General features: G+C 44.5%; 1 protein-coding gene across 6 annotated transcripts in view; it reads left to right on the top strand.

Moving 5' to 3' along the window:
* Positions 1–25,952, top strand: part of FAM135A (family with sequence similarity 135 member A) — an 863,965-nt gene that overhangs the window by 762,957 nt on the left and 75,056 nt on the right. For 3 of the 6 annotated variants that reach the window (XM_069235714.1, XM_069235715.1, XM_069235718.1), the window contains one exon: positions 22,726–22,839. The exons of the other annotated variants lie outside the window; for them this stretch is intronic. In XM_069235714.1, coding sequence (XP_069091815.1) covers positions 22,726–22,839 — 114 coding nt within the window. Of the gene's footprint in view, positions 1–22,725; positions 22,840–25,952 lie in introns of those variants that run through there. 6 annotated transcript variants of the gene reach the window in all.

Below are 25,952 nucleotides of genomic sequence, written 5' to 3'. Positions count from 1 at the left end.
CTAGGTTTCTCAATCAACTACACAAAGTCACACCTTCTGCTGTGTCAACCACAGCAATACTTAGGGGCGACAATCTACACAGCAAAAGGGATTGGCACTCCAAGTCCACAAAGGGTTCAGGCATTTCACAATGTAATACAGGCCATGTATCCAAAACAAAAAATACAAGTCAAAATGGTCAAAATGGTGATGAAACTCCTAGGCATGATGTCCTCATGCATAGCCATTGTCCCAAACGCAAGGTTGCACATGCGGCCCTTACAACAGTGCCTAGCATCACAGTGGTCACAGGCACAGGGTCAACTTCTAGATCTGGTGTTGGTAGACCGCCAAACATACACCTCGCTTCAGTGGTGGAACAGTATAAATTTAAACCAAGGGCGGCCTTTCCAAGACCCAGTGCCACAATATGTAATAACGACAGATGCCTCCATGATAGGGTGGGGAGCACACCTCAATCAATACAGCATCCAAGGACAATGGGACACTCACCAAAAACAGTTTCACATAAATCACTTAGAACTATTGGCAGTATTTCTAGCGCTGAAAGCATTTTAACCCATAATAAGCCACAATCACATTCTTGTCAAAACAGACAACATGACAACTATGTATTACCTAAACAAACAGGGAGGGACACACTCAACACAGTTGTGTCTCCTGGCACAGAGAATATGGCATTGGGCGATTTACAACCACATTCGTCTAATAGCACAATTTATTCCAGGAATTCAGAATCAGTTAGCAGACAATCTCTCTCGGGATCACCAACAGATCCATGAATGGGAGATTCACCCCCAAATACTGAATACTTACTTCCAGAGTTGGGGAACACCACAAATAGATCTATTTGCAACAAAGGAAAACGCAAAATGCCAAAACTTCGCATCCAGGTACCCACAAGATCAGTCTCAGGGCAATGCGTTATGGATGAGCTTGTCAGGGATATTTGCTTACGCTTTTCCCCCTCTCCCACTCCTTCCATATCTAGTAAACAAGTTGAGTCAAAACAAACTCAAACTCATACTAATAGCGCCAACATGGGCAAGACAACCTTGGTACACAACACTACTAGACCTCTCAGTAGTGCCTCATGTCAAACTACCAAACATACCAGATCTGTTAACGCAACACAAACAACAGATCAGACACCCAAATCCAGCATCACTGAATCTAGCAATCTGGCTCCTGAAGTCCTAGAGTTCGGACACTTAGACCTTACACAGGAATGTATGGAGGTCATAAAACAAGCTAGGAAACCTACCACTAGACATTGCTATGCAAATAAGTGGAAAAGATTTGTTTATTACTGCCATAATAATCAAATTCAACCCTTACACGCATCTGCCAAAGACATCGTAGGATACTTGCTACATTTGCAAAAGTCAAAGCTAGCTTTTTCTTCCATTAAGATAAATCTTACAGCAATTTCAGCTTACCTGCAAATTACGCACTCAACTTCTCTATTTAGGATACCAGTCATAAAAGCATTTATGGAAGGCCTAAAGAGAATTATACCACCAAGAACACCACCAGTTCCTTCATGGAACCTCAACATTGTCTTAACACGACTCATGGGTCCACCTTTTGAGCCCATGCACTCTTGTGAAATGCAATACTTAACATGGAAAGTTGCATTTTTAATTGCCATCACATCTTTAAGAAGAGTAAGTGAGATTCAAGCATTTACCATACAAGAACCATTTATTCAAATACACAAGCATAAAGTAGTTCTACGGACAAATCCTAAATTTTTACCCAAAGTCATATCACCGTTCCACTTAAATCAAACAGTAGAATTACCAGTGTTCTTCCCACAGCCAGACTCTGTAGCTGAAAGAGCACTCCATACATTAGACATCAAAAGAGCGTTAATGTACTACATTGACAGAACAAAACTAATTCAGAAAACAAAACAATTATTTATTGCTTTCCAAAAACCTCATACAGGAAATCCAATTTCTAAACAAAGCATTGCTAGATGGGTAGTTAAGTGCATTCAAACCTGTTATCTTAAAGCAAAAAGAGAACTGCCTATTACACCAAAGGCACACTCAACTAGAAAGAAAGGTGCTACCATGGCCTTTCTAGGAAATATTCCAATGACCGAAATATGTAAGGCAGCTACATGGCCTACGCCTCATACATTTACCAAACACTACTGTGTAGATGTGCTAACGGCACAACAAGCCACAGTAGGCCAAGCAGTACTACGAACATTGTTTCAAACAACTTCAACTCCTACAGGCTGAACCACCGCTTTTGGGGAGATAACTGCTTACTAGTCTATGCACAGCATGTGTATCTGCAGCTACACATGCCATCGAACGGAAAATGTCACTTACCCAGTGTACATCTGTTCGTGGCATTAGTCGCTGCAGATTCACATGCGCCCACCCGCCTCCCCGGGAGCCTGTAGCAGTTTAGAAGTTGATCTTGAACATTTGTAAATTTGTAAATATATTACTTTAAACTACATTATGTACATACGTATTCACTCCATTGCATGGGCACTATTACTAGCATACACAACTCCTACCTCACCCTCTGCGGGGAAAACAATCTAAGATGGAGTCGACGCCCATGCGCAATGGAGCCGAAATGGGAGGAGTCCCTCGGTCTCGTGACTCGAAAAGACTTCTTCCAAGAAAAACAACTTGTAACACTCCGAGCCCAACACCAGATGGCGGGATGTGCACAGCATGTGAATCTGCAGCGACTAATGCCACGAACAGATGTACACTGGGTAAGTGACATTTTCCTTTTCATAATTTGTTGTGTGTGCTTGTTCTGTGAGGCCTTGCACCACTCATGGCTTCCTGGGCAGAGAAGCTCTATCTCTTGATTGTCATTTTCTTCAGTATATGGTCAGCCCAGGCCAAGGATTACACAGGCCACTCTCCAAGATTTTTACACCCAGGTCTGAGCCTTCTAGAAGGAAATGATGCAGATAGGATGACCCCCAGCAGTAGTGGATGCCTCTGCTCTGCTGAAAGGGTGTGACAGGCTTAAATGCTCTATTTTCTTCAGTGTTATAACTAAAAAGTATTGGATGTTTTCAAGTCACATCATTTTAAGATATTTGGCCTCCCACTGTAACAGCCTTCTTGATTTGTTCTTTATCTTTGCATTTATGTAGCTAGGCAAGAGTAGCTGAAGGTCCTTTAGGGCTCTCCCCATTGGGCAAAGTCTTGAGAGCCCTGTCTGTGCAGGAGAGAGACCATCTGTTTTTTCAAGAATGGCTTCCAGGAGGCCTTGAACATAGTCCTTGAGATCTTATCCCCTACATGTCTTTAGGCATACTACAAATGCAGAGGTTGCATTGGTGTGACCTATTTTCCAGATCTTATTCTTTTTTTATGCAGCATGATCATCTGCTCATTTATCTGCAGCAGATGGGATTTGTAGTATTCTAGGTCAAGAGTTCTCTCATCTGGGGTACGTTCAAGAGTGTCAATGCGCCCACAAAGGTCTGCCATTTCTTTTTGTCCCTCTTTGAGGGCTTGGCACAGCTCTACCTGGACTCAAGTGATTTCAGATTTAATGTCTTGAAAGAAATGCATCATGAAAGCTCCTGTCTCTGATTTGTCCTCTTTCTAGGTCGAAATGACCCTTGTGGTTTGTTTCATGCTGTCTGGTTTGGCTGAGAAGGAGTTCTAACTTCTTGTTAGAGTTCTGTTGAAGCAGCTCCTTGATTGACTCATCACGCTTGTTTCCAACTACAGTCTTTCTGAGTCTGGAATGTCACTTCTGCTTGTTCAGTGTCTCACTTGCCCATTTAGTCATTTGTGATGCTCTCCTGATGTAGTAGTCCAGGGGTTGTCACAGGAGGTTGGACAGCCCAAAATATGCAGGTGAGTAGCAAAGTTGACCCAGGGAGTGCATTCTCGCATTACACGGTGGTGGCAGCACTGGCCCATGTGTTATTCGCAGAGTGTTGGAGCTGCTAACAGTTAAGATGTTTGGCTTTCGTACAATGCTTCTTCTGTAACAGAACAGTTTTATTCACCCTCAGTGAGAGCCACATAATCAGACATTACCCTCTGCCCCAATTTTTAGAACAATTTCGGTGTTTTCAGTCTTAGCGAGTATAACAGTGAAGGGATACCCTCTGAAAGGTATTGCTCCAGTGAGGCCCATGCTGTTTCACAGTCGTTGGCGTTTTCAGACATGGCCAGAAATAGTTTGTCCATTGCCAGAGTATTCCATAGGTGTGACTGTCAATGTGTAATGTCTGGAGGTTCTTTCCTCTTCCAAAATTCCAAAGTGGTAAGCTTTTGACTCCTAGGCAGGGCCAGGTAAACTTTGTTTCCCTTGGATTGGTATTGTGAGTTGTGTGGTCCCACCCCAAAAAGTACATACAATAATATCCACTGAAGCAGGTACACTAGACAAGTTTCTATCCCAGTTATTACTTCTCTCCAAAAGGGTTTTATTATAGGACAAGCCCACCGAATATGGACCATATCTCCCACTGCTCCACCCTTCAGTCAACACATTAGACTCGCTGTGTGGTAATATTTGTTTAACTTGAGAGGGTGTAGGTACTAGTCGTGTAAGAGTCTATAATGTGCGTCTTTGCTTAATATGCTGTGAGTGATTTCGTTGAAATCCCCCCAGATGTGTCCATTACCCTTCCCTTCCTATGCTGGTATCCCATTTATATTTGTATAGGTGGAGGTTTATTTGGTGTCACATTCAGGATCAACTGGTACAGAACAGAGATAACCTCCTTTGTTCCTGCGGCACGTCTAACAAATTTCTATATTGGGTTAAGTTCTCCTGTTACTTTTTTGATAGTATATTGCAACACCCAATGTCACAGTTGAGTATAGTTTAGTCTATCCTTCTTGTCGAATTATAAATTCCCTTTTCCAGTTATTAAATCACTTATTTATCTGCTTGCTGTACATACCTCTGACCTTACCCCAGGCATCTCTTTGCCAGGCGTTAAAGGGACCTGGGATGAGTACTAGAATGTAGGGATTAAAATGGATAAGTGTGTGTGTGGGGAAGGGTATGTAGTCAAACCTAATCTTGTTTACGTCATCCCAGATTGCAAATGTAGTATTCATTGGAATTCCGAGGTTGACATTAGGTGAGCTCTCCTGTCTGGGATTTTATACTAGAGATCGACCTGCAATAGCTCTATTTGCACTCATAGTTTCTAGGATTCACCTGCGCTTGTCTGCTGAGTTCTGTGCAAAGTTATATAGTAAGTGCCTAGATCTGGTAGGGCTAGACCTTCCCTTTGTCTAGTTCTGCATAAGCCTTTGTCTGCTCTCCATGTTCTTCCTCCTCCCCAAATGTATTTCAGAATCATGCTTTTCAGGGTGGCAAAGAAGCCATCATGTAGTGTTATGGGCAGTGCATGAAACATATAGAGGAGCCTGTGCAGTGCATTCATTTTAATTGCATTAATTCGGCCCAACCTTGATACTGATGACATCTCTGGATGTCTCCCTAAATCTCTGTCAGTCAGGGTAGGGTACCAGGTTGGTTTTGTAGAGGTCTGATATATTTGGTGTAATCTTTACCCAAAAGAGGTAATACATTTAGAAGCCCACCTTAAATTGGTATATTCTTTGATTGGGGTCAAGTTAAGTAATACAGATTTAGTTGTGTTTATCTTGAACCCTGATACTTTCTCAAAAGTGTCAAGATGGAGTTGCAACCTAGGGAGAGACTTTTGTGGTTAAGTCAGAGTTAAGAGTACATCATCCACAAATAACTTAACTTTATGTTTGTGCCTTACAAATTGGAAGACTACAATGTCTGTATACCCTCTAATATGGTTTGCAAATGGATCAATATTCAGGACAAAACCACAGAGGCAGCATTTTTCTACCTTGACATGTGCCCCTTCCCAGCCTAAATGGTGTAGAGATGCTTCAATTGAGGAAAGTCTTTGAGGCGAGCACCTGGTATGCAGCTATTGTGAAATTTAAGCCACATCCCATCTCTGAAAACCTGCGCTTAAAAGCGTCAGTCAAAAAACGTTTCCGCATCTAAAGTAACTAAGATCACTGGTATTACTTTCTTTTTGCTTTCTTAACCATGTGGATTACAGCTTGATACTGTTGTGGTCTGGCACTTTTTGATAAATCACAATTGGTTGTGGTGCATTAGATCAGGTTGGTTGTTCTCTAGACACATAGCTAGCACCCTCATGTATATCTTCACAACTGTGTTTAAAAGTGCTATTGTCTCTATGATGCTAATTTCCTTTAGTCTTTCCCTTGTTTGTTTGAGGGATATGGTAACTTTGTCCATCAATGGTATCACCTGTCTAGTTATGGAAAAGGAGTTATAGACTTTGGATAAAATGGAAACCAATATTTCCCCAAAACCTCTCCCACTGTAGCAGGAAGGGCCAGGTACCTTAATTTCGTCCCCTTTTATAGGTGCCTCTCAGCCAGTGTTCTGTTCTGCTCTTACCTTGGAGATATGGCAGGATCTTAAGTACTCAAAATTAAGTGCCTCTAGTGTGTTTGTTCTCAAGGATATAGGCAAGATTGATAGTTAAAATGTCAGCAAGCTTCCCATATTCTCCAGTGATCTTTTTACCTTTAACCAATATTCTCTCTTTCACAAATTCCCTCTCATGTCTGATTCTAATTCTAAGTAGTCAAGCTAAGTGGGGAGCTCCTTGATACTCTGTACATATTGTAGATATTTGTCTCAACAAGAATAGTTTGCTTTGTTAGTTTTTAATGCACTTATTTGTTCCCAGAGCATGGTGACTATTCTGAGATATTCTAAGGTCATTTTCCAGTTTCTTCCTGTGCTTGTGCCGCACAGTTTTAAGACGGGCCACTTTACTAATAAAGATGCCCCTTAGTATTGCCTTAAAGGTGCTTCATAGGCCCGCCATCAAGAGTTCCTGTCTGTTGTTATTGAAGTAATCTCTAATGTGTATTTTTAATTCCTCTTTGAGAACCAGATTTTTCAGTAGATTTGGTTGGAATTTATGTGGTGATGGTCCTATGCGGCGTGTCTCTGTATATGCGCATTGCACTGGACATTTTCCTTTCCCCATCATAAATCCCCAACAAAGAAAATAGTGTAACAGTACTTGCAGATGTAGGGAGTGTGGCCAAGATGACGGAGAGAGCAGAGGTGTAATTCACAGGTCCGCAGCGGCCTGCCTGTAAAATATATCCTGGGCATCCTCTTCGGGAAATGCCGAACTACAGCTTAAACGGGCCCACCTCCCATGATGCCAACACAGTAATCTTCGGCCCCTGACGGACTACGATCTACACACTCCTTGCAACATCGGCCTGGTTGCGGTGCGAGGCAACCGCGGCAAGGCGTGCACTGCAAGCTTGTATTGCTGCCCTATGGACGACACTGACATTGAGGTGGAGCTATTCCGCTGTGAGATGGGAGAGACTGCACTCTGGCCCAGTAGGCGGACGCAGTGTACCCTGCCACAGCACCAATGGTAAGGACCTGGGTCCCCAGCCAAAGCGGTGAGTTGGGCAATGCGAGGGCCGCAAGCAGGCCCTACCTCTGCTGCCGAGCTCTGATACCGGAGGGCCACACAGATTGAACGGAGTGGCAGCGCAACACTGGGAGTGCAGAAGGCGGCACCTTCCCACCGCCTGCAGAGAATAGCTGCTGCGGGCAGGCCCACAAGGCAGACCATGAAGGTGAGAGGGAACTAGACCACCCGCAGCATATTAGATTACATCAGTGCTCACACCGCTGGCTCAACTGCTACTGGGGATGCCTGAATCACCAACAAAATTTGCATGACTAAAAGTACAGGCCCCTGTTGGCGGGGGTGGGAGGGGCTCCCAACCTCTTTATTAGACTCTTTTGCAAGTCTCTCAACTAAATGGCTCAGAGTAATCTGAATTCACCACAGCTTTTATTCGATGATAAAATAACGCAATGCATCAGTGCTGACCGGCTTAAGTTCCTACTGCCACCCTAGTCACTAGCAGACCTCGCCTCTCACTAGCTATGTTTACGTGGAATACCTGCGGCACCACTCATCAGAACCCAGCTGTTTCCCTGGCATACCACCAATTTGAAGAGTTACTCATGTAAAGTGTAGCAAACTAAACCACCTACTGCCTGGGTCTGTTGGAGAACCAGATTTAGAAACTGCAGCTCTGATACCGGAGGTCCACCAAGATTGAACGGAGCGGCAGCACTTTTGTGGTCACCCGCTCGGCTGCACTGGGAGTGCAGAACATGGCACCTTCCCACCGCCTGCAGAGAATAGCTGCCGCCGGCGGGCCCACAAGGCAGACCATGAAGGAGAGAAGAACTAGACAGCCCTCGCTATATTAGATTACATGAGTGCTCACACCAATAACTTAACCTCTACGGGGGCTGCCTGAAATTACCTGGGGCCATTCCCAACGAAACATGCACAACTAAAAGTACAGGCCCATGTGGGTGGGGAGGGGCTCACAGCCTCTTTATTAGACTCTTTTGCAAGTCTCTCAACTAAATGGTTCACAGTAATCCTTATCACCCCATCTTTTATTTGACGATAAAATAAAGCAATCCATCAGTGCTGACCGGCTTAAGTTCCTACTGCCCACCTAGTCACTATCTGACCTCGCCTCTCACCAGCTGTATTTAAGTGGAATATATGCGGCACCACCAATATCAGAACTCAGCTGTTCCCCTGGTGCACCACCAATTTGAGGAGGGACTTAGGTAAAGTGTAGTGAATTAAACCACCTACTGCCGGGTCTATTGGGAAAACCACATTTAGAAACTGCAACTTTCATGCTTTACCCCAACCTCCCACACCTCCCCCACCCCCGCGGTCATTAATTATCCTGGGACACCAGGAAAGGTCCCTTCAACAACTACTGCTGGATTCTAATCCCACTGGCACTAACTACGTCACTACCATACAGAGTGCTAACATGGGCAAACTAGCAACAAAAAGAGATCCAGGAGCCAAACAGGGAAGAAAACAATATTCAGCTACCTGGAGGACAGCAAACTGAGGCAGGAGGTCCAACTTTGCAAGACATCCTTCAGGCAATCACTGCAACAAGAGAGGCACTAGAGATTAAAATGGACACCTTGGGAGGCGAATTTGGGATACTGAAAGATGACAATTGGAAGTTGGTAGACAGTCACAACTGTTGAAGGAACGAGTACAGAAAATCCCCCTTTAGTGAAGGATATCAAATAGAGACTAGTTACCATGGAAAATAAAGTCTGTACTCTCGAGCAACGAGCAGAGGATGCCGAAAATTGCTCAAGGAGAAATAATGTATAAATAATCAGACTGCCTGAAAAAGCTGAGGGACGAGACATGGTATTCTTCTTAGAAAAATGGATTAAAGAAGAACTGGCACCAACCGATCTCATCGTTTTTTGCCCTGGAGAGGGCACATAGAGTCCCTGCTCGCCCACCTCGTCTTGGAGGACCTCCTCGCCCGGTAATGACAAAACTGCTGTATTATAGAGACAGAGACACTATTCTAGCTCAAGCACGCAAAAAAGGAGATGATGTGGTAGAAAACAGCAAAATTATCATTTTTCCTGACTATACTAGGGAGGTGCAGAAATAGAGGAGCTCCTTTGTGGCAGTGAAGCGCCAACTCTGCCAGATGGGGCTGGCCTATGCAATGCTCTTCCCAGCCCGCCTCAGAGTAGCAACTCACAGTGCTACCCACTTTTTCACTACACCACAGGAGGCATGGACATGGATTGAACGCCAACCACAGAGGGAACACAGAAGTGAATCATATGGCCATAGTGCAGTGGATGAGAACGATACCGCTCTCCCGAGCAGCGATCCTAATCTCGTCAGAACACTCTGATTCGGACCCCAAACTGTCGACGACTACACCCAGAACTGCAGATGACTTAATTTAAGATTGAAAATTGTTGAGCCTTTGAACTGGCCAGAAATCATGCTAACCATAATTCCGAATTTGCGCTGAAATTCCACCAAACTCAAATCTGCACTAACTTACATCAGACAGCTGCATGCCAACCATTGTTTGTTATTACTAATTATATTGCACTCCCTATATGAGGTTTGAGAGCTCGAAAGGACCATCGCATCAACATGGAAGGCCACATTGGTACTTTATCCCACATCATCTAGAATGGGATTGGTGGTTCTCACTCTAATGTTAACATCTGTGTTGGTTTGGACAGGAAAAGTCCCCCTACCAGTCCTGGGATGGGGGAGTCGGTTGGTTGACGTGTTCTATAATTTCTTGTATTTTGTTCCTTTGCACAGTTGGGGCCTTTACTTACACATGGTTATACCGCACAACTCTGCCTTTTTCCACCATGTCTAGGGCAGGACATTGCCCTCACATATAACTTAAATGGTCATCCCCACACATTATAAAATAATTTTATGAAACTTGAGGGAAATCCAATCCATGTCCAAACGCAACAATGTTTTTTCCTTTCTAGCCGTTGTGGAGTACAAATAGTTCTCCTCCAAGAAACTCAAATCCTATAGAAAGAAGGAGCTGCCTTACACCATTGGTGGAAGAGCCACGTATATTATAAAACGTATTCTGATTTCTCTAGAGGGGCACTGATTTGGATCAGGGCAGGAGTGCCCTTCTAATAAACTGCCCACACAATTAACCCTGAAAGGCGCTATGTTGCTTACTGGGTGGATGAGATGATATGCTAATAAATGTATAATGTATATTTCCTGAACCGGAACCAAACAAGCTTCTTTTCAAATATGTCTCGCCATCTCACTCTCTACTTGATAGGCCAGGTGCACATGGGGGAGGATTACAGTTGTTTAGTGGACTCAAAACTGGACAGATCTCAACCCCCATTAGGCGATTCACCAATCCATAAATTAGCACAATCCTTCACCACCTGGCAGAAACATTGGAATTTGATACATTCTTGGTGAACCATGCACCCACAAAACAGGGGCTATTCTTACTATCCATCTTTACAAGATCTACATGTTAGACTAGACACTTTCCTCTGCACCTCATTGATCACACCACATACACAATTTAGAATACTTAGCTAGGACACTATATGACCACAATCCAGTGCTGCTGCACTTACAATGGGGAGATACTCCCCTCTCCATACCCACTTGGAAATTGAACCCAGAATCCCTAGTAGACCCCCAATTCAGAGAACAAATAGAACATTACATACAACAATACTTTAAAAATGATTTTAAAAAACTACTAATTCAAGAAGCATAGAATGGGATGCTTTTAAAACAGTCCTGAGAGGATGTTGTATGGCTGAAATTGCTGGGATCAGGAGAACCTTACAGCGGTGTTGTCGGCTGAAACCACTCTAAGACATTTGGAACAAGGCAGACCAGAAGCTCTGGTCAATCAGCCAACTCTCCTAAAAGCTAAGGAGAAGGTAGCTGAACAACTAGAGCGCCGCCCTTGCTTTGACTACAAAAATTACATGATTAAGACCCATCCGTCATGTGATAAAGCCAGGCAATTATTGGCCTGGTTACCTAACCCCACCAAAAGAGGCAACACCATAGTTGAAATAGAAACAGAATCAGGGGAGTTATTACACAGACAGACAGAGAGAGAGACATCAATAGGGAATTTTATACTTACCACTCAACCTTGTACAAAAGTAAATCTCGGGTCACCCCAAGAGAAATGGACAACTACCTTTTGTCACTAACATCTCCTTCATTAACTCCTTAGGAAGCCGAGAATTTAGGAGGTGATATTGCAATGCCAGAAGTGAGAGCTGCCATTAAACACATGGAGAGAATGAAAACTCTGGGTATCAACGGTTTCTTGGTTGAGATCTATGCTACATACACCGATCAGCTAGCACCTGCATTAGTGGAGCTATTTAACAAGGCTGAGACATTGAAGGTGCTCCCTACTACTATGAGTGAAGCACTAGTAATACCACTTTTAAAACCAGGGAAACCTCCTCAAAATATCAAAGCATATCGTCCCCTGTCTATACTAAATGTAGATTACAAAATATTAAGTAGAATCCTAGCATCCAGGCTCTTTCCGCAAATAAGAAGGCTGGTCCATCAAGATCAAGCAGGGTTTATACCGGGCCGTAATATGGCATTGAATATCCATCTACTACTACTGATACTAGAAAGAAAAAGCACCACAGACGCGCATGCTGCTGTTTTTACTGTAGATGTTGAAAAAGCTTTTAACAGCTTAGAATAGTACTACCTTAATGAGGTCATGCAACACTTTCACCTGGGTGAGGGCTTTCCCAAACTGGATCAAGCTACTCTACTCGAGTCCTAAAGCTGGAGTCGAGACTGGTAAACCCATTTTGGAGGGTTTTGGCGTAGAACACAATATCAGACAGGCTGCCCACTCTCACCTTTACTTTTTGCTCTGGAGCCACTGGTGATTAGGGCTAGAAGTGGACAAAATTACCAGGGCTCATCATTTTAGGTGAAAGGCAGAATGAAGCTCTATATGCTGATAACCTGTTGCTTTTCTTACACAATATCTGTAGAGACCTTATGAGTGCCCTGCAACTCTCAGAAGGGTTCAGATCCATCTCATGACTAAGGGTTAATTGGCTTAAACCCAACTTGTTCCTAGTACATGCTGGAAAATTCCCCTCCTCCTTCACTGGGCACATTTGCATGGGAACCTGATTGCATAGCATACCTGGAGGCAAGAATTTATCATACCTCTTCTGCCATCTTAGAAGGCAATATCCGCTGAGCGATCAGTAACTTAAAACACAACATGACTTTCTATAGCCCGCTACCTTTATCGGTAATGGGTAGAGTAGCACTACTTAAAATGATTGCCTTACCTCATTTGCTCTACTATTTAATGCTCTTGTCGACCAAAATACCCTGAGCCCTTTTTAGAGAGCTTGACTCACTGTCCATAATCTTCATATGGGTGATTGGGCCACGGATGGTTATCACTAGCTAAATTAAAAAGACCCACTGAGGCTGGAGGTCTAGCAATGCCAGATTTTGAAACCTATTATATTGCTGCATAAGTACAATATTTTACTCAGTGGATAAGGGCACATCAGCGCCGTGACCATGTGCAGTCCCTAGGTACCCCAGATAGTTCATCCATGCTCAAACTTCTACTGAGCTTGAAAAGGCAAAAACAGGCATTGTCAACAGAATATGAAGTTGTTGCTTACTGTTGGCACAGTTGTTTGAAAAAAAACTAAGACTAAAACTCCATACTCCCCAGACTGACCAAGAGGATTCCTATCTGTTCTCATACATGGGGGGCAATTGTCATGAATTCATGAATTTTAAAGAAACTGGAATAACTATGATATGCGATCTATAAAGAGAAGGCACGCTATTTCCATTTGAGGACCTGACAACTGAGTATGACTTACCTACACAACACTTTCTCTTCCAAAGGGCATTGACAGCTGCAATAAGGAAACATTGGGAGGCAGGCCTAGCCGGAACAAAGACACACAGTGTATACTCATACAGAGCGACATAGTTTGAAACATACAAAGCAGTCACCTGCCTCTTTCGGACAGTACTAACAGATATCCTCCAACCACTACTCTCTACCTGTCCGAAATGGAAAGATGACATGGGAACCCCTATTGGCGTTAAAAGCTGGATGGATACCTAAAATATCCAGGAATGCTAGGTTCAGACTAATTCAGTTCTATATCTTGCATAGGGATTACTTCATACCAGGCTACATCAGTAAAATATTTTAACATAACTTACGCTAAATGCCCAAGATGTGGCCTTGTCGGAGAAGAATGTTTCAATATGTTGTGGTCTTGTCTGACCCTTAAACACTACTGGCATGAGATCATAGATACTTTGTCCGGTATAGTGTGAAGAGATATACTACAGGACCCTTCATACTGTCTGCTGAGTAATTTGCCTCACACATCCAAAATGAAGGTAACTAGTAAATTCATAGACCTGGGATTTATCCTAGCTAAAAGAGAAATAATTTGTAGTTGGAAATCAGTGGGTGGGCCTAAATTAAATGCATGGAAGTGGAAATTATTAATAGATACAAAGGCAAAGCCTTACTGCGTGACACCCTTCGGGACTGTTGTCCATTAGATAAGGTTAGAGCATGGGAGGGATTGATTGCAGACCTTAAGCAGTTGATAACACCCCACAGAGAATCCCCATTGAACTCACCCTAACAACTACCAATGGTGTCTGTCTAGAACTGGAACCACAGCCAGTGGAACTGAGCCCATAGTACCATACTTGTTTTTTTCCAGACCAATACTTATCATATGAACTATACTTATTACCCCATAAACACAGAATCAAATGTTTTACTCCTTTTGCGTACTAGAGGGATATAGAGTGGGATATGAGTGGATGAGGGTAGTTGGGAATTGCATGAATTACATATATATGTGATACTGTACCACTTCAAACACATTTACTTCTAAATGAGATGTAACTGCAGTCCTTTTGGTTTCCTTTTGTAAAACTAATAAAATATGTTAAAAAAGACAGTACTTGTAGATGTAGAATCATAGTTCTTATAGTGCCTTGAATGTCACTGTCTTGAACTCTAGGTTAACCACAGGATAATCAAATTGACAAATCAGGCCATCCTTCTGACTTCCCCCTTCTACTGCTTTCATATAATTGTGTGCCTACTGTAGGAAAGTACCATCTTGCCTGGCATGTTACCCCCATATTTCACTGTGTATATATGTTGTTTTAGTCTATGTGTCACTGGGACCCTGCCAGGCAGGGCCCCAGTGCTCATAAGTATGTGCCCTGTATGTGTTCCCTGTGTGATGCCTAACTGTCTCACTGAGGCTCTGCTAACCAGAACCTCAGTGGTTATGCTCTCTCTGCTTTCCAAATTTGTCACTAACAGGCTAGTGACTAAATCTACTAATTCACATTGGCATACTGGTACACCCATATAATTCCCTTGTATATGGTACTGAGGTACCCAGGGTATTGGGGTTCCAGGAGATCCCCATAGGCTGCAGCAATTATTTTGCCACCCATAGGGAGCTCTGACAATTCTTACACAGGCCTGCCACTGCAGCCTGATGTGAAACAACGTCCACGTTATTTCACAGCCATGTATCACTGCACATAAGTAACTTATAAGTCACCTATATGTCTAACCTTCACCTGGTGAAGGTTGTGTGCAAAGTTACTTAGTGTGTGGGCACCCTGGCACTAGCCAAGGTGCCCCCACATCGTTCAGGGCAAATTCCCTGGACTTTGTGAGTGTGGGGACACAATTACACGCGTGCACCATACATAGGTCACTACCTATGTATAGCGTCACAATGGTAACTCCAAACATGGCCATGTAACATGTCTAAGATCATGGAATTGTCCCCGGGTCTCTAGCACAGAACCCGGGTACTGCCAAACTGCCTTTCATGGGTCTCCACTGCAGCTGCTGCTGCTGCTGCCAACCCCTCAGACAGGTTTCTGCCCTCCTGGGTCCAGGCAGCCCTGGCCCAGGAAGGCAGAACAAAGGATTTCCTCTTAGAGAGGGTGTAACACCCTCTCCCTTTGGAAATAGGTGTGAAGGGCTGAGGAGGAGGAGCCTCCCCAGCCTCTGGAAATGCTTTGATGGGCACAGATGGTGCCCATCTCTGCATAAGCCAGTCTAAACCGGTTCAGGGATTCCCCAGCCCTGGCACGAAACTGGACAAAGGAATGGGGAGTGACCACTCCCCTGACCAGTACCTCCCAGGAGAGGTGCCCAGAGCTCCTCCAGTGTGTCCCAGACCTCTGCCATCTTGGAAACAGAGGTGTTGGGGGCACACTGGACTGCTCTGAGTGGCCAGTGCCAGCAGGTGACGTCAGAGGCTCCTTCTGATAGGCTCTTACCTCTCTTGGTAGCCAATCCCCCTTTCTTGGTAGCCAAACCTCCTTTTCTGGCTATTTAGGGTCTCTGCTTTGGGCAATTCTTTAGATAACGAATTCAAGAGCTCACTAGAGTTCCTCTGCATCTCCCTCTTCACCTTCTACCAAAGGATCGACTGCTGACTGCTCCAGGATGCCTGCAAAACCGCAACAAAGTAGCAAGACGACTACCAGCAACATTGTAGCGCCTAATCCTGCCGGCTTTCTCAACTGTTTCCAGGTGGTGCATGCTGCGGGGGTATCCTGCCTTCACCCTGCACCAGAAGCTCCGAAGAAATCTCCTGTGTGTCGACGGAATCTTCCCCCTGCTAACGCAGGCACCAAAAGACTGCATCACTGGTCCTCTGGGTCCCCTCTCATCCTGACGAGCGTGGTCCCTGGAACACAGCAACTCTGTCCAAGTGACTTCCACAGTCCAGTGACTCTTCAGTCCAAGTTTGGTGGAGGTAAGTCCTTGCCTCCCCACGCTAGACTGCAAAGCTGTGTACCGCGTGATTTGCAGCTGCTCCGGCTTCTGTGCACTCTTCCAGGATTTCCTTAGTGCGCAGCCTAGCCTGGGTCCCCAGCACTCCGTCCTGCAGTGCACAGCCTTCTGAGTTGTCCTTTGGCATCGTGGGACTCCCTTTTGTGACTTCGCGTGGACTCCGGTTCACTTTTCTTTTAAGTGCCTGTTGGGGTACTTCTGCGGGTGCTGCCTTCTTCTGTGAGGGCCCTCTGAGTTGCTGAGCGCCCCCTCGGTCTCCTCCTCCAAAAGGCGACATCCTGGTCCTTCCTGGTCCTCAGCAGCACCCAAAAACCTCTACTGCGACCCTTGCAGCTAGCAAGGCTTGTTTGCGGTCTTTCTGCGTGGGAACACCTGTGCAAGCTTCATCGCGACGTTGGACATCCGTCTTCCAAAGGAGAAGTTCCTAGTCCTCTTCTTTCTTGCAGAACTCCAAGCTTCTTCCAACCGGTGGCAGCTTCCTTGCACCTTCAGCTGGGGTTTCCTGGGCTCCTGCCCCTCCTCGACACTGTTGCGACTATTGAACTTGGTCCCCTTGTCTTACAGGTACTCAGGCCCGGAAATCTGTTGTCAGTGCACTGCTGGTGTGTGTTCTTCCTGCAGAATCCCCCTATCACGACTTCTGTGCTCTCTGGGGGTAGTAGGTGCACTTTACTCCTACTTTTCAGGGTCTTGGGGTGGGGGTATTTTCTAACCATCACTGTTTCCTTACAGTCCCAGCAACCCTCTACAAGCTCACATAGGTCTGAGGTCCATTCGTGGTTCGCATTCCACTTTTGGAGTATATGGTTTGTGTTGCCCCTATACCTATGTGCTCCTATTGCAATCTATTGTAATTCTACACTGTTTGCATTACTTTTCTTGCTATTGCTTACCTAATTTTGGTTTGTGTACATATAACTTGTGTATAAATATTACCTTCTTACTGAGGGTACTCACTGAGATACTTTTGGCATATTGTCATAAAAATAAAGTACCTTTATTTTTAGTAACTCTGTGTATTGTGTTTTCTTATGATATTGTGCATATGATTTAAGTGGTATAGTAGGAGCTTTACATGTCTCCTAGTTCAGCCTAAGCTGCTTTGCCATAGCTACCTTCTATCAGTCTAAGCTGCTAGAAACACCTCTTCTACACTCATAAGGGATAACTGGACCTGGCACAAGGTGTAAGTACCTCTGGTACCTACTACAAGCCAGGCCAGCCTCCTACACCTACATCAATCAACTGGTTTCCATCTGTCTATCTTTCTCATTACTCAGCAGATACCAGCCTGTCTTATAGGGTTTTCTCTAGTTGCTTTTTATAGGAATGCTGGCTACTTTCCCTATTTTTAGTCAGGTGGTGCACATATGATACCAATTTATTCAAGATCTGAGAGGTTCGCTTTCCAGCGATTCTCAACCATTGCCAGTTGCTAAACGGGCCCATTTTCAAGAAGTCTCACAATGTTTGGTTGCCAAGATTTGTAGTCCGTTTCTGCGGTTTGAATCCCTTCAAGGTCTCTCTGATCTTTAAATGCGCTGCATCAGCATAGAAGATTGATTTGGATACCTTCCAGCAAAGGGAAGCATGGGGTTTTGTGGCTTCACCTCCTACCCTGTCCCTGATCCTGCACACAAGTGTCCCTTTACTCTTGGTAAACACTGCTGAAGCAACACAGAAAGACTTTTAAGAGTTATTGTCCAACAGCATCTTTGCTCCTCTCTTTCTCATGTTGATGGAACACGCAACCTGGTGGAGCAGGCTACAGATTTGCCTCTTGTTAGACTCACGCTCCTCTTTACGGGCATACTGCTGTTTTCAGTTGGGTCCAGCAGCTCGATATTAAAGGTCCATTCGTGGTCGCAGAATGTGCCTAGTTTTCTTAGTCCTCTTCACCTAGGCATCTCCCGGTTTCGTTATAATGTTTGTCAGGACTCTCTGACCTTTCTGCGATGGGTGTCATCCCATCTGTCTATCTTTCTCATTACTCAGCGGATACCAGCCTGTCTTATAGGATTTTCTCTAGTTGCTTTTTATAGGAATGCTGGCTACTTTCCCTATTTTTAGTCAGGTGGTGCACATATGATACCAATTTATTCAAGATCTGAGAGGTTCGCTTTCCAGCGATTCTCAACCATTGCCAGTTGCTAAACGGGCCCATTTTCAAGAAGTCTCACAATGTTTGGTTGCCAAGATTTGTAGTCTGTTTCTGCGGTTTGAATCCCTTCAAGGTCTCTCTGATCTTTAAATGCGCCGCATCAGCATAGAAGATTAATTTGGATACCTCCCAACAAAGGGAAGCGTGTGGTTTTGTGGCTTCACCTCCTACCCTGTCCCTCATCCTGCACACAAGTGTCCCTTTACTCTTGGTAAACACTGCTGAAGCAACACAGAAAAACCTTTAAGAGTTATTGTCCAACAGCATCTTTGCTCCTCTCTTCCTCATGTCGAAGGAACACGCAACCTGGTGGAGCAGGCCACGGATTTGCCTCTTGTTAGACTCACGCTCCTCTTTACGGGCATACTGCTGTTTTCAGTTGGGTCCAGCAGCTAGATATTAAAGGTCCATTCGTGGTCGCAGAATGTGCCTAGTTTCTTAGTCCTCTTCACCTAGGCATCTCCCGGTTTCGTTATAATGTTTGTCAGGACTCTCTGACCTTTCTGCGATGGGTGTCATCTTGGAAGTCACGCACCCACTCCAAATTTGGCTTTATGGTATTCACCAGCTGTAACAGGGGTGATGTGGTGCCTAGAGAGGTCTCTAGAATCTATCTGTGCAAGTGTCTGGCAGTTTCAGGCTCTATTTTAATCTCGGCTTCTGCCTCAAATGGGGCCCATTGTCTGAGCTTTCCTATCTTGGTCCACACCAAATCTCCACCCTCTCACAATGCTTCTTATGTGCAGGTGCACCACATTGGGGTGTTCTTCCATTGTCCTCCGTGAAGCACCAGATGGAACTCTGCTCACAGAAAGCTCATGCTGAGGGTGCAACAGTGAGGATGTGGCCAGGCCAGGCCAGGTGATCCGTGGACAGCTCCTGGGGTTGGTTAACATACCCTCTTTGCAGGGCCAGAAGTCTCTGTTGCCCCTGCAACACACTGTGAGTAGAAAGGTGTTCCAGGCCGCCCACAGTGTTCAATATATCTGCTGTTTCAAGTGCCTTTGTGGGTGCGGGTACCGTTACTTGTCTAGTGTAGGCCCATCTGAGGGTCGGCTCAGGCGGGCTTTTTCTGCAGTCTTTTATGCCTGATTACCATGCTAGGGATATTTAGCCTGGGGCTCAGTGCACTTAGTAGTCAAAAAGGGGCCCCTAGGTTTCCATTGATCTTCTACTGTCCCTTTTCTTCTTAGGGGGCTGTAAGTGTCCTTCCCCAAATACCCTTTTTAGGCTTTGGGCTTGAAAAAAATCCTGTTGTCCCCAGTGCCCAGCTTAGGACGTGTTGCAGGGTGTTAAATGCAGTTTGAATCTGCAGGGAGGTGGGGGACTAAAAGGGCTCGCAGCTCAACTTAATCCTCCTGCTGTGCCTGTGCTGTAGAGGAAGGCCCCAGCACTGCTCTGATTGGCATCTGTTTGCAGACTCTGAGATGATGCATGGGACCTGTGGAGTGAAGGGCCAGCTAGTTCTACCTAAAATACGACCAAGGACCTGGAGCAAAGGCTGACCCAGCTACATAAAGTCACCCTGGCAGGGGCCATGGGTTCATCTGTGCCGTGGCTGCCATCTTGGACGCCTCATATCTGATGCCACGGAGTCCCTGATCCACAGACCTATGCTGCATAGAGGATTTAGGGCACCACACACCTCAATAAATGCACCTCCCTCTGCTCCACATTCAGGCGTCTCAGGAGAGGGCTCTGGGAACTGAGCTATATCGCTCTTTCTCGTGGTAGGAAGAGGAGGCCGAATCTTGGCAGAAGATTCACCCCACTATCCTACCTTAATAAACATTTGTACAATTTCAAGTATTTTTGGTGATGTTGCTTCTGGTGGGTTTTTTTCCTGCAAATTTGTTTTTGTCTTGGCTCCTACGCTCCGTTACCAAGAAGTGTTACCCCAGGTTTGGTGCCTTGCAAGAGAGACTGGATTGTTTTATATAGTATATTGGAAAACATATTTACAAAACATAAATGGATGAAAGATATTTTGCACAACTTTTAAAGCTGGATTTAAAAGCAATTATGAAATAGGTTGTTGTTGTCCCCAACCACATTGCAACTTTGAGATGTAAATGGGGTTTATTTTTTTATTTTTTGCCTAGGAAGTCCACCCCTCTCGGACCAGTTGTATATCATGCATGTGCTACTGAAGTGTACTGCCTTCCCACTATTAAATAACAATTATTGCCCTACAAATGTTTCTCATATACCATATCGGGTCTCTCCTTCTGTTTAGCACAACATCCCTCTTATTCTTGTCCTTCAGGCGGTTAACATTCCAAGACACATTAAGTAATTCCATGTATACTCCCATATTTTTAAAAGTTATTACTGAGTTTTTTTCCCACAACTGTGCGCGCCCGACGATGTGCCCACACATCATTTCCCTTTTGCATGTATATACTAAATTGAGACACATCCATCCCTCCACCCCACTCTGCACATCAGTACTGCATACTTTGAGTGCCTGTCACTCTAAACATAATAAATTGATAAAGCAAGCACCCACTAATGTTAAGATGTGCCATCCAAATGGGAGAAGTATGGTTTCTTCATTCTACTAGCATGACAATTCTAAATAACTCGTCTACATAGCACAAGAATCTGGCCATATGTCTATAATCATTTTAGCAATAACGCATGCCAGTGCATGGCTGCCAACTACGTCACAAGGCTTTCATTCGCCTCTTGGCACCACCACCTCCTCCCAATGTCTACATTGCCATCTGTGAACTGGCAACGTCAATGGCAATATACCTTAAAATCCATCTGCAGTCACACACATTTTGGGGGAGGGTGAGGCAAAGGATAAAGTATTGCCATCAACCACAGAAGACCACCAGACCTCAGTTTTTCCTGCCTGAAGACTAAAGCCAGTTAGGTCACTGGTCTCAGCAGGTTTTGTTGACTAATTCACCCACCCTCAGTGGGAAGTATCTTGACCCTGTTCATCTTCATCACATTTCCCATTTTAGAATAATTACATGTCCATCTGGAAGAAGTCCTTGGACTCCTTAACTTCCACCAGTCATAAAGACAGTTCCTTAAAAAGTCAAGTGAATTGATCTCCCCTTACCTTCCCTTGCAGCTGAGGAGAGAAAAAGCATCATATGTTCTTAGTATCTTTCTCTAAAGTCTCTTGTGACTGCAACAAATGTTCAGCATTGTGTCTGTATAGCCTCCATGAAATTGGGCAAATTGGGCAAAAGAATCAAGCTCATTCAAGCACCCTAGATTGTGGATATTATTGACTTGTGAGCGTCCTGCAGTATCCTCAATTTTTTATGTTGGCATGCGATTGTCGGCCTTCAATTGTAGCAGTTCGTTTTTTACCATCTGTGTCTTGTTGTGAATAATCTAGGCCATATTTTTGTTTACTGTTAGACCTTTTCCAACAAGCACATTCTTCAGATCCAGTCAAATAACATTATTGCTATTTCCAATTGTGTCTGTACCAGAAAAGGTCTTGAACCACAAACTGCCAACAATACTTCTTTCAAAGTCTGATTCAGTTATGCGTCAGGCAGCTGTTCTCAGTATAATTTGGCGGTGGGGGAGAGCTAGGCAGTCACTGGGGTAACAAAGGGGTCAGGGTAGATTCCCTTGGCTGCTGCCCACCAAGTTAGCACCCTCTGAGCATGACAGCACCCTCAACACACTATGTTGACTTAGACACAATTATTAGTCTCAGCTGGTCTAATGAAAAGTATGCAAGAACAATGGTGAACTAGTAAATGGGCTAGTGCTCCACAGGAGAAGACTACTTTGGGCCTTTCTCCTACGGTGCCCACCATCCTGTGCTGCAGTCAACTCTCCCAGGTGTCTCTGGAATGCAAGGGCAACTCACTCCAAGGCCACAACAATGGATTACAGGCAGTGGAGGGGCAAAACACACTACCTGCTGGTATCGGCCAACAGCGGTACAACATAGGGATATGATCATAACTACCCGTAGAGTGCTGCCTTCTCCAATTCCACGCCCCAGGAAGCAGCCTCCAGAGCACAGCAATTCCAGATCTACATACTAAATTTGCTGTCTCAAAGTGGGAGTGGCATCGTGCGTCACAGGCAGGCTCTTCACCCTTTAAATATATTTTTAGTTCAAAATCCCATTTTTGTAAAGAAAAAGACCAGTTTAAGAAGGAAAATGATGCACAGCATGTTGTTAAATGTCTTTGGATGATCTAAGTTATTTGTGATTTGTTACTGTGTTTTTTGATAGTGACCACCTTGCATAATATAATATGTTTGATACAGGTCTTCAGTTCTTCAAAAATGTAGTCTTAGTTGGGTCTCTACAGGATCGTTATGTACCTTACCACTCAGCCCGCATTGAGATGTGCAAAACAGCATTAAAGGATAAACAGTCAGGTAAGAGCAGAGTCACTATTTACTTCTTTAAAAAAAAAAAAAAAAAAATTTAAAGGTTGTCATCTTGCCAAAGACTCTATAGCTTTTCACCATGTCCATGCTTACTGGGTGTAATTCTGTTAGGATACAGATGCAGTTGTAATGGGAAAGTATGTGTCTGAGCTGGTGGATAACAATTTCTCTAACAGTACCAGCGCTGGATGCTCTCTCTTGTCTTCAGCTTTATTGTGGCAGATAAAAGATTCTTAGTATAGCTGCTTGGTTTTCAGTTAAACTGAGAAACAGAGCAACTCAGGTAATGTTTTTTGAGTTCATATACAGAATTAATTTCAAGATTACAGTGCACTAATTATTATTTTTGATGAACACCCATAAATGATTTGTGAGGCATAAATTAAGAAACACCAGTCCTCATTCAGGCAAAATGCTTTCCTAGAGACAGTGAAACTGTTGTAATCATTCATAACCCTTGGGTTTACGCTCATATACTATGCCTACCAAACCAGTGAGTACAAATTTGACCACTACCATTGACATCAATTCCCCCTAAATCTAGTGAGGATGGTACCAGTAAATGGAATGTTGAATTGATGCGTGCTGCCATTCGATATCACCAATCATTACACCCTTTGTGAGCCTGCTGGGCTTTAGTCTGCTTTGGTTGCTGACGTGATGAGCCTGTGCAAAAAAAGGGGGCTACCATAATAAAACATAACAGAAGTGTGAGAAAGTGGTTTAATTAGTTGAGGTGTATTAGTATTCAGTGCAAGTAACAAAGTCACTATCTTGCTTGGTCCAGTCAAGGTTTCACTAATTAAAATCTGAGCTCAATCCTATAGCAAAGAGCAGCAGAATTAACATAACAAAAATGTGCTAAACATTTAGCAGTACCAAAACAGTTAAAAAGTTGAAAACACAATAAACATCCCACTCCAATGTATAAAAATAGAGAAAAAAATGTATGAGCAAAATGAAAGTTTGAGAAAGTTTCTAAGCCAATCTGAAAAGGGACTTTCAATCAATCATAGTATTTATAAAGCGCGCTATGTACCCGTCAGGGTTTCGAGGCGCTGAGGGGGGGGGGGGAGGGGAGCGCTGCTGGTTTATCGGTCGAAGAGCCAGGTCTTGAGGAGCCTTCTGAATGCGAGGAGGTCCTGGGTCTGGCGAAGGGATGTGGGGAGAGAGTTCCAGGTCTTGGCGGCGAGGAAGGAGAAGGATCTGCCGCCGGATGTCTTGCGCTGGATTCGGGGTACGATGGCGAGGGCGAGGTTGGCGGATCGGAGTTGACGTGTCGGGGTGTAGAAGTGAAGTCTGGTGTTGAGGTAGGAGGGTCCGGTGTTGTGAAGTGCCTTGTGAGCGTGGGTCAGGAGTTTGAAGGTGATCCTCTTGTCTACCGGGAGCCAGTGGAGTTCCTTTAGGTGAGGGGAGATGTGACTTCGGCGGGGTATGTTGAGGATCAGTCGGGCGGAGGCATTTTGGATACGTTGGAGGCGTTTGATGTCTTTGGTTGGGATGCCTGTGTAGAGTGCGTTGCCGTAGTCAAGTCTGCTGCTGACGAGGGCCTGGGTCACCGTCTTTCTGGTTTCTGTTGGAATCCACTTGAAAATTCTGCGGAGCATTCGGAGGGTGTTCTGCGGCAAAACTCTTCTCCACGCAGGCCAAACCTTAAATTCACCCCTATGCTGTGATGGTCCCCTTGAAACCCTGGAGCAGTTAAGTAAAGTTTTTAAAAAGTCCCAGAATTTCTTTTGGTACCCAAACCAACATTTCCAAGAGCCCCTTAACAGGAGGACTTAAGGACTCTCAGGGTGTCCGGCAGAGGGCAACGCTAAAGTCCAGTCCAGGTCCAGTTACCCCTGGTTAGCTGGGATTCTTTTCAGGAATGTCCTCTTCAACTTTTTTATTTTACTGGAGCCACCCATGGGATCTACCTTATGATCCTTTGGGATCTTTCGGTTGTTGCATTTCAAGTGAAACGGGTCAGACCAACTCTGGCCTTTCTCACAGACCACAGGTGCCAGGAGTAGCAGGTTCAGTCTGCCTGGTATCATTTTGCAGGTTTAGCAGTGTTCTGATGAAGGTTGGGTGAGGGGTCCGGCTTTGTAGGATTCATTAGCCTAGGGGACACCATAAGACTCTCCTAGTTTTCTCACTTAACAATGGAGAAAGGGTATCAGGACCTGACCTACCCACTTTTGCAGTCGTTCCTGTTTGCTTTACTGCCCAGACCCAAAATTCAATGTGTCAGAGCAAATCCAAGATGGTGAAGGTCTTTGCACACTAAACTGAAGCAGACGCTGCACCCACAGAAGTCTGGTATGACAAAAGGAGCAGGGTCCTTCTACAACCAGACAAGGGATTCAGAAGAATGGTCCAATCATCCTGCTGTCTCACTTTCAAGTGCGCCAAATTGTTACATGTGGCTCAACATCCCAGGTCAGGCAGAATTTGATTCTGTGGTGTCAAAATACCCACAGCTCCCAACTTTGCATATTCAGTTGAGCTGAGAGGAGTCATCTCTACACATATAGGTGAGCCAGTTGTGTACTCCCAGGAGGAATTTCACACCTTATTCAGGGAACGTACATGCTGGGAGAAGCTTGAGAGTTAATACCAATTAGCCTCCAGGAACTCCAGGCAGGGAAAATGTAGCTTCTTAAAAGTTACTTTTTCCTTAATATTTATTAAAAATTCAATGGCACAATTGAATGGGATTTTTGATAGCTATTAAAATTGGTTGTTTAGTTATTTTTCTAGCTGGTCCTATTCCCAAGATAATGTAGCAGTTTAATGTTTCCTTAATATTTATAAAAAATTCAATGGCACAGTTGAATTGGATTTTTAATAGCTATTAAAACTAGTTGTTTAGTTATTTTTCTAGCTGGTCCTATTCCCAAGATACAGTATAAGTATTAGTTCAAAATTACATGCAAAGAGACCACAGAGGAGGAGATGTGTGGAAAACTAGGGGTGTGCGTTGGATTTCCGGGTGCACACAGACGATGTGTCAATTCTTTTCCATGTGGCAAGGACTTTGCATCAAATTCCGGCACGCAGGCTTGAATCCTCTTTGCGATGCGGGGTCTTTTGGCGCCCACGGACGATGCGTGGTA

The sequence above is a fragment of the Pleurodeles waltl genome, chromosome 5 (assembly GCF_031143425.1).
Source record: "Pleurodeles waltl isolate 20211129_DDA chromosome 5, aPleWal1.hap1.20221129, whole genome shotgun sequence".
Lineage (NCBI taxonomy): Eukaryota > Metazoa > Chordata > Amphibia > Caudata > Salamandridae > Pleurodeles > Pleurodeles waltl.
Note: the sequence above shows the minus strand (reverse complement) of the source record. Positions and strands in the feature narration are given on the sequence as shown.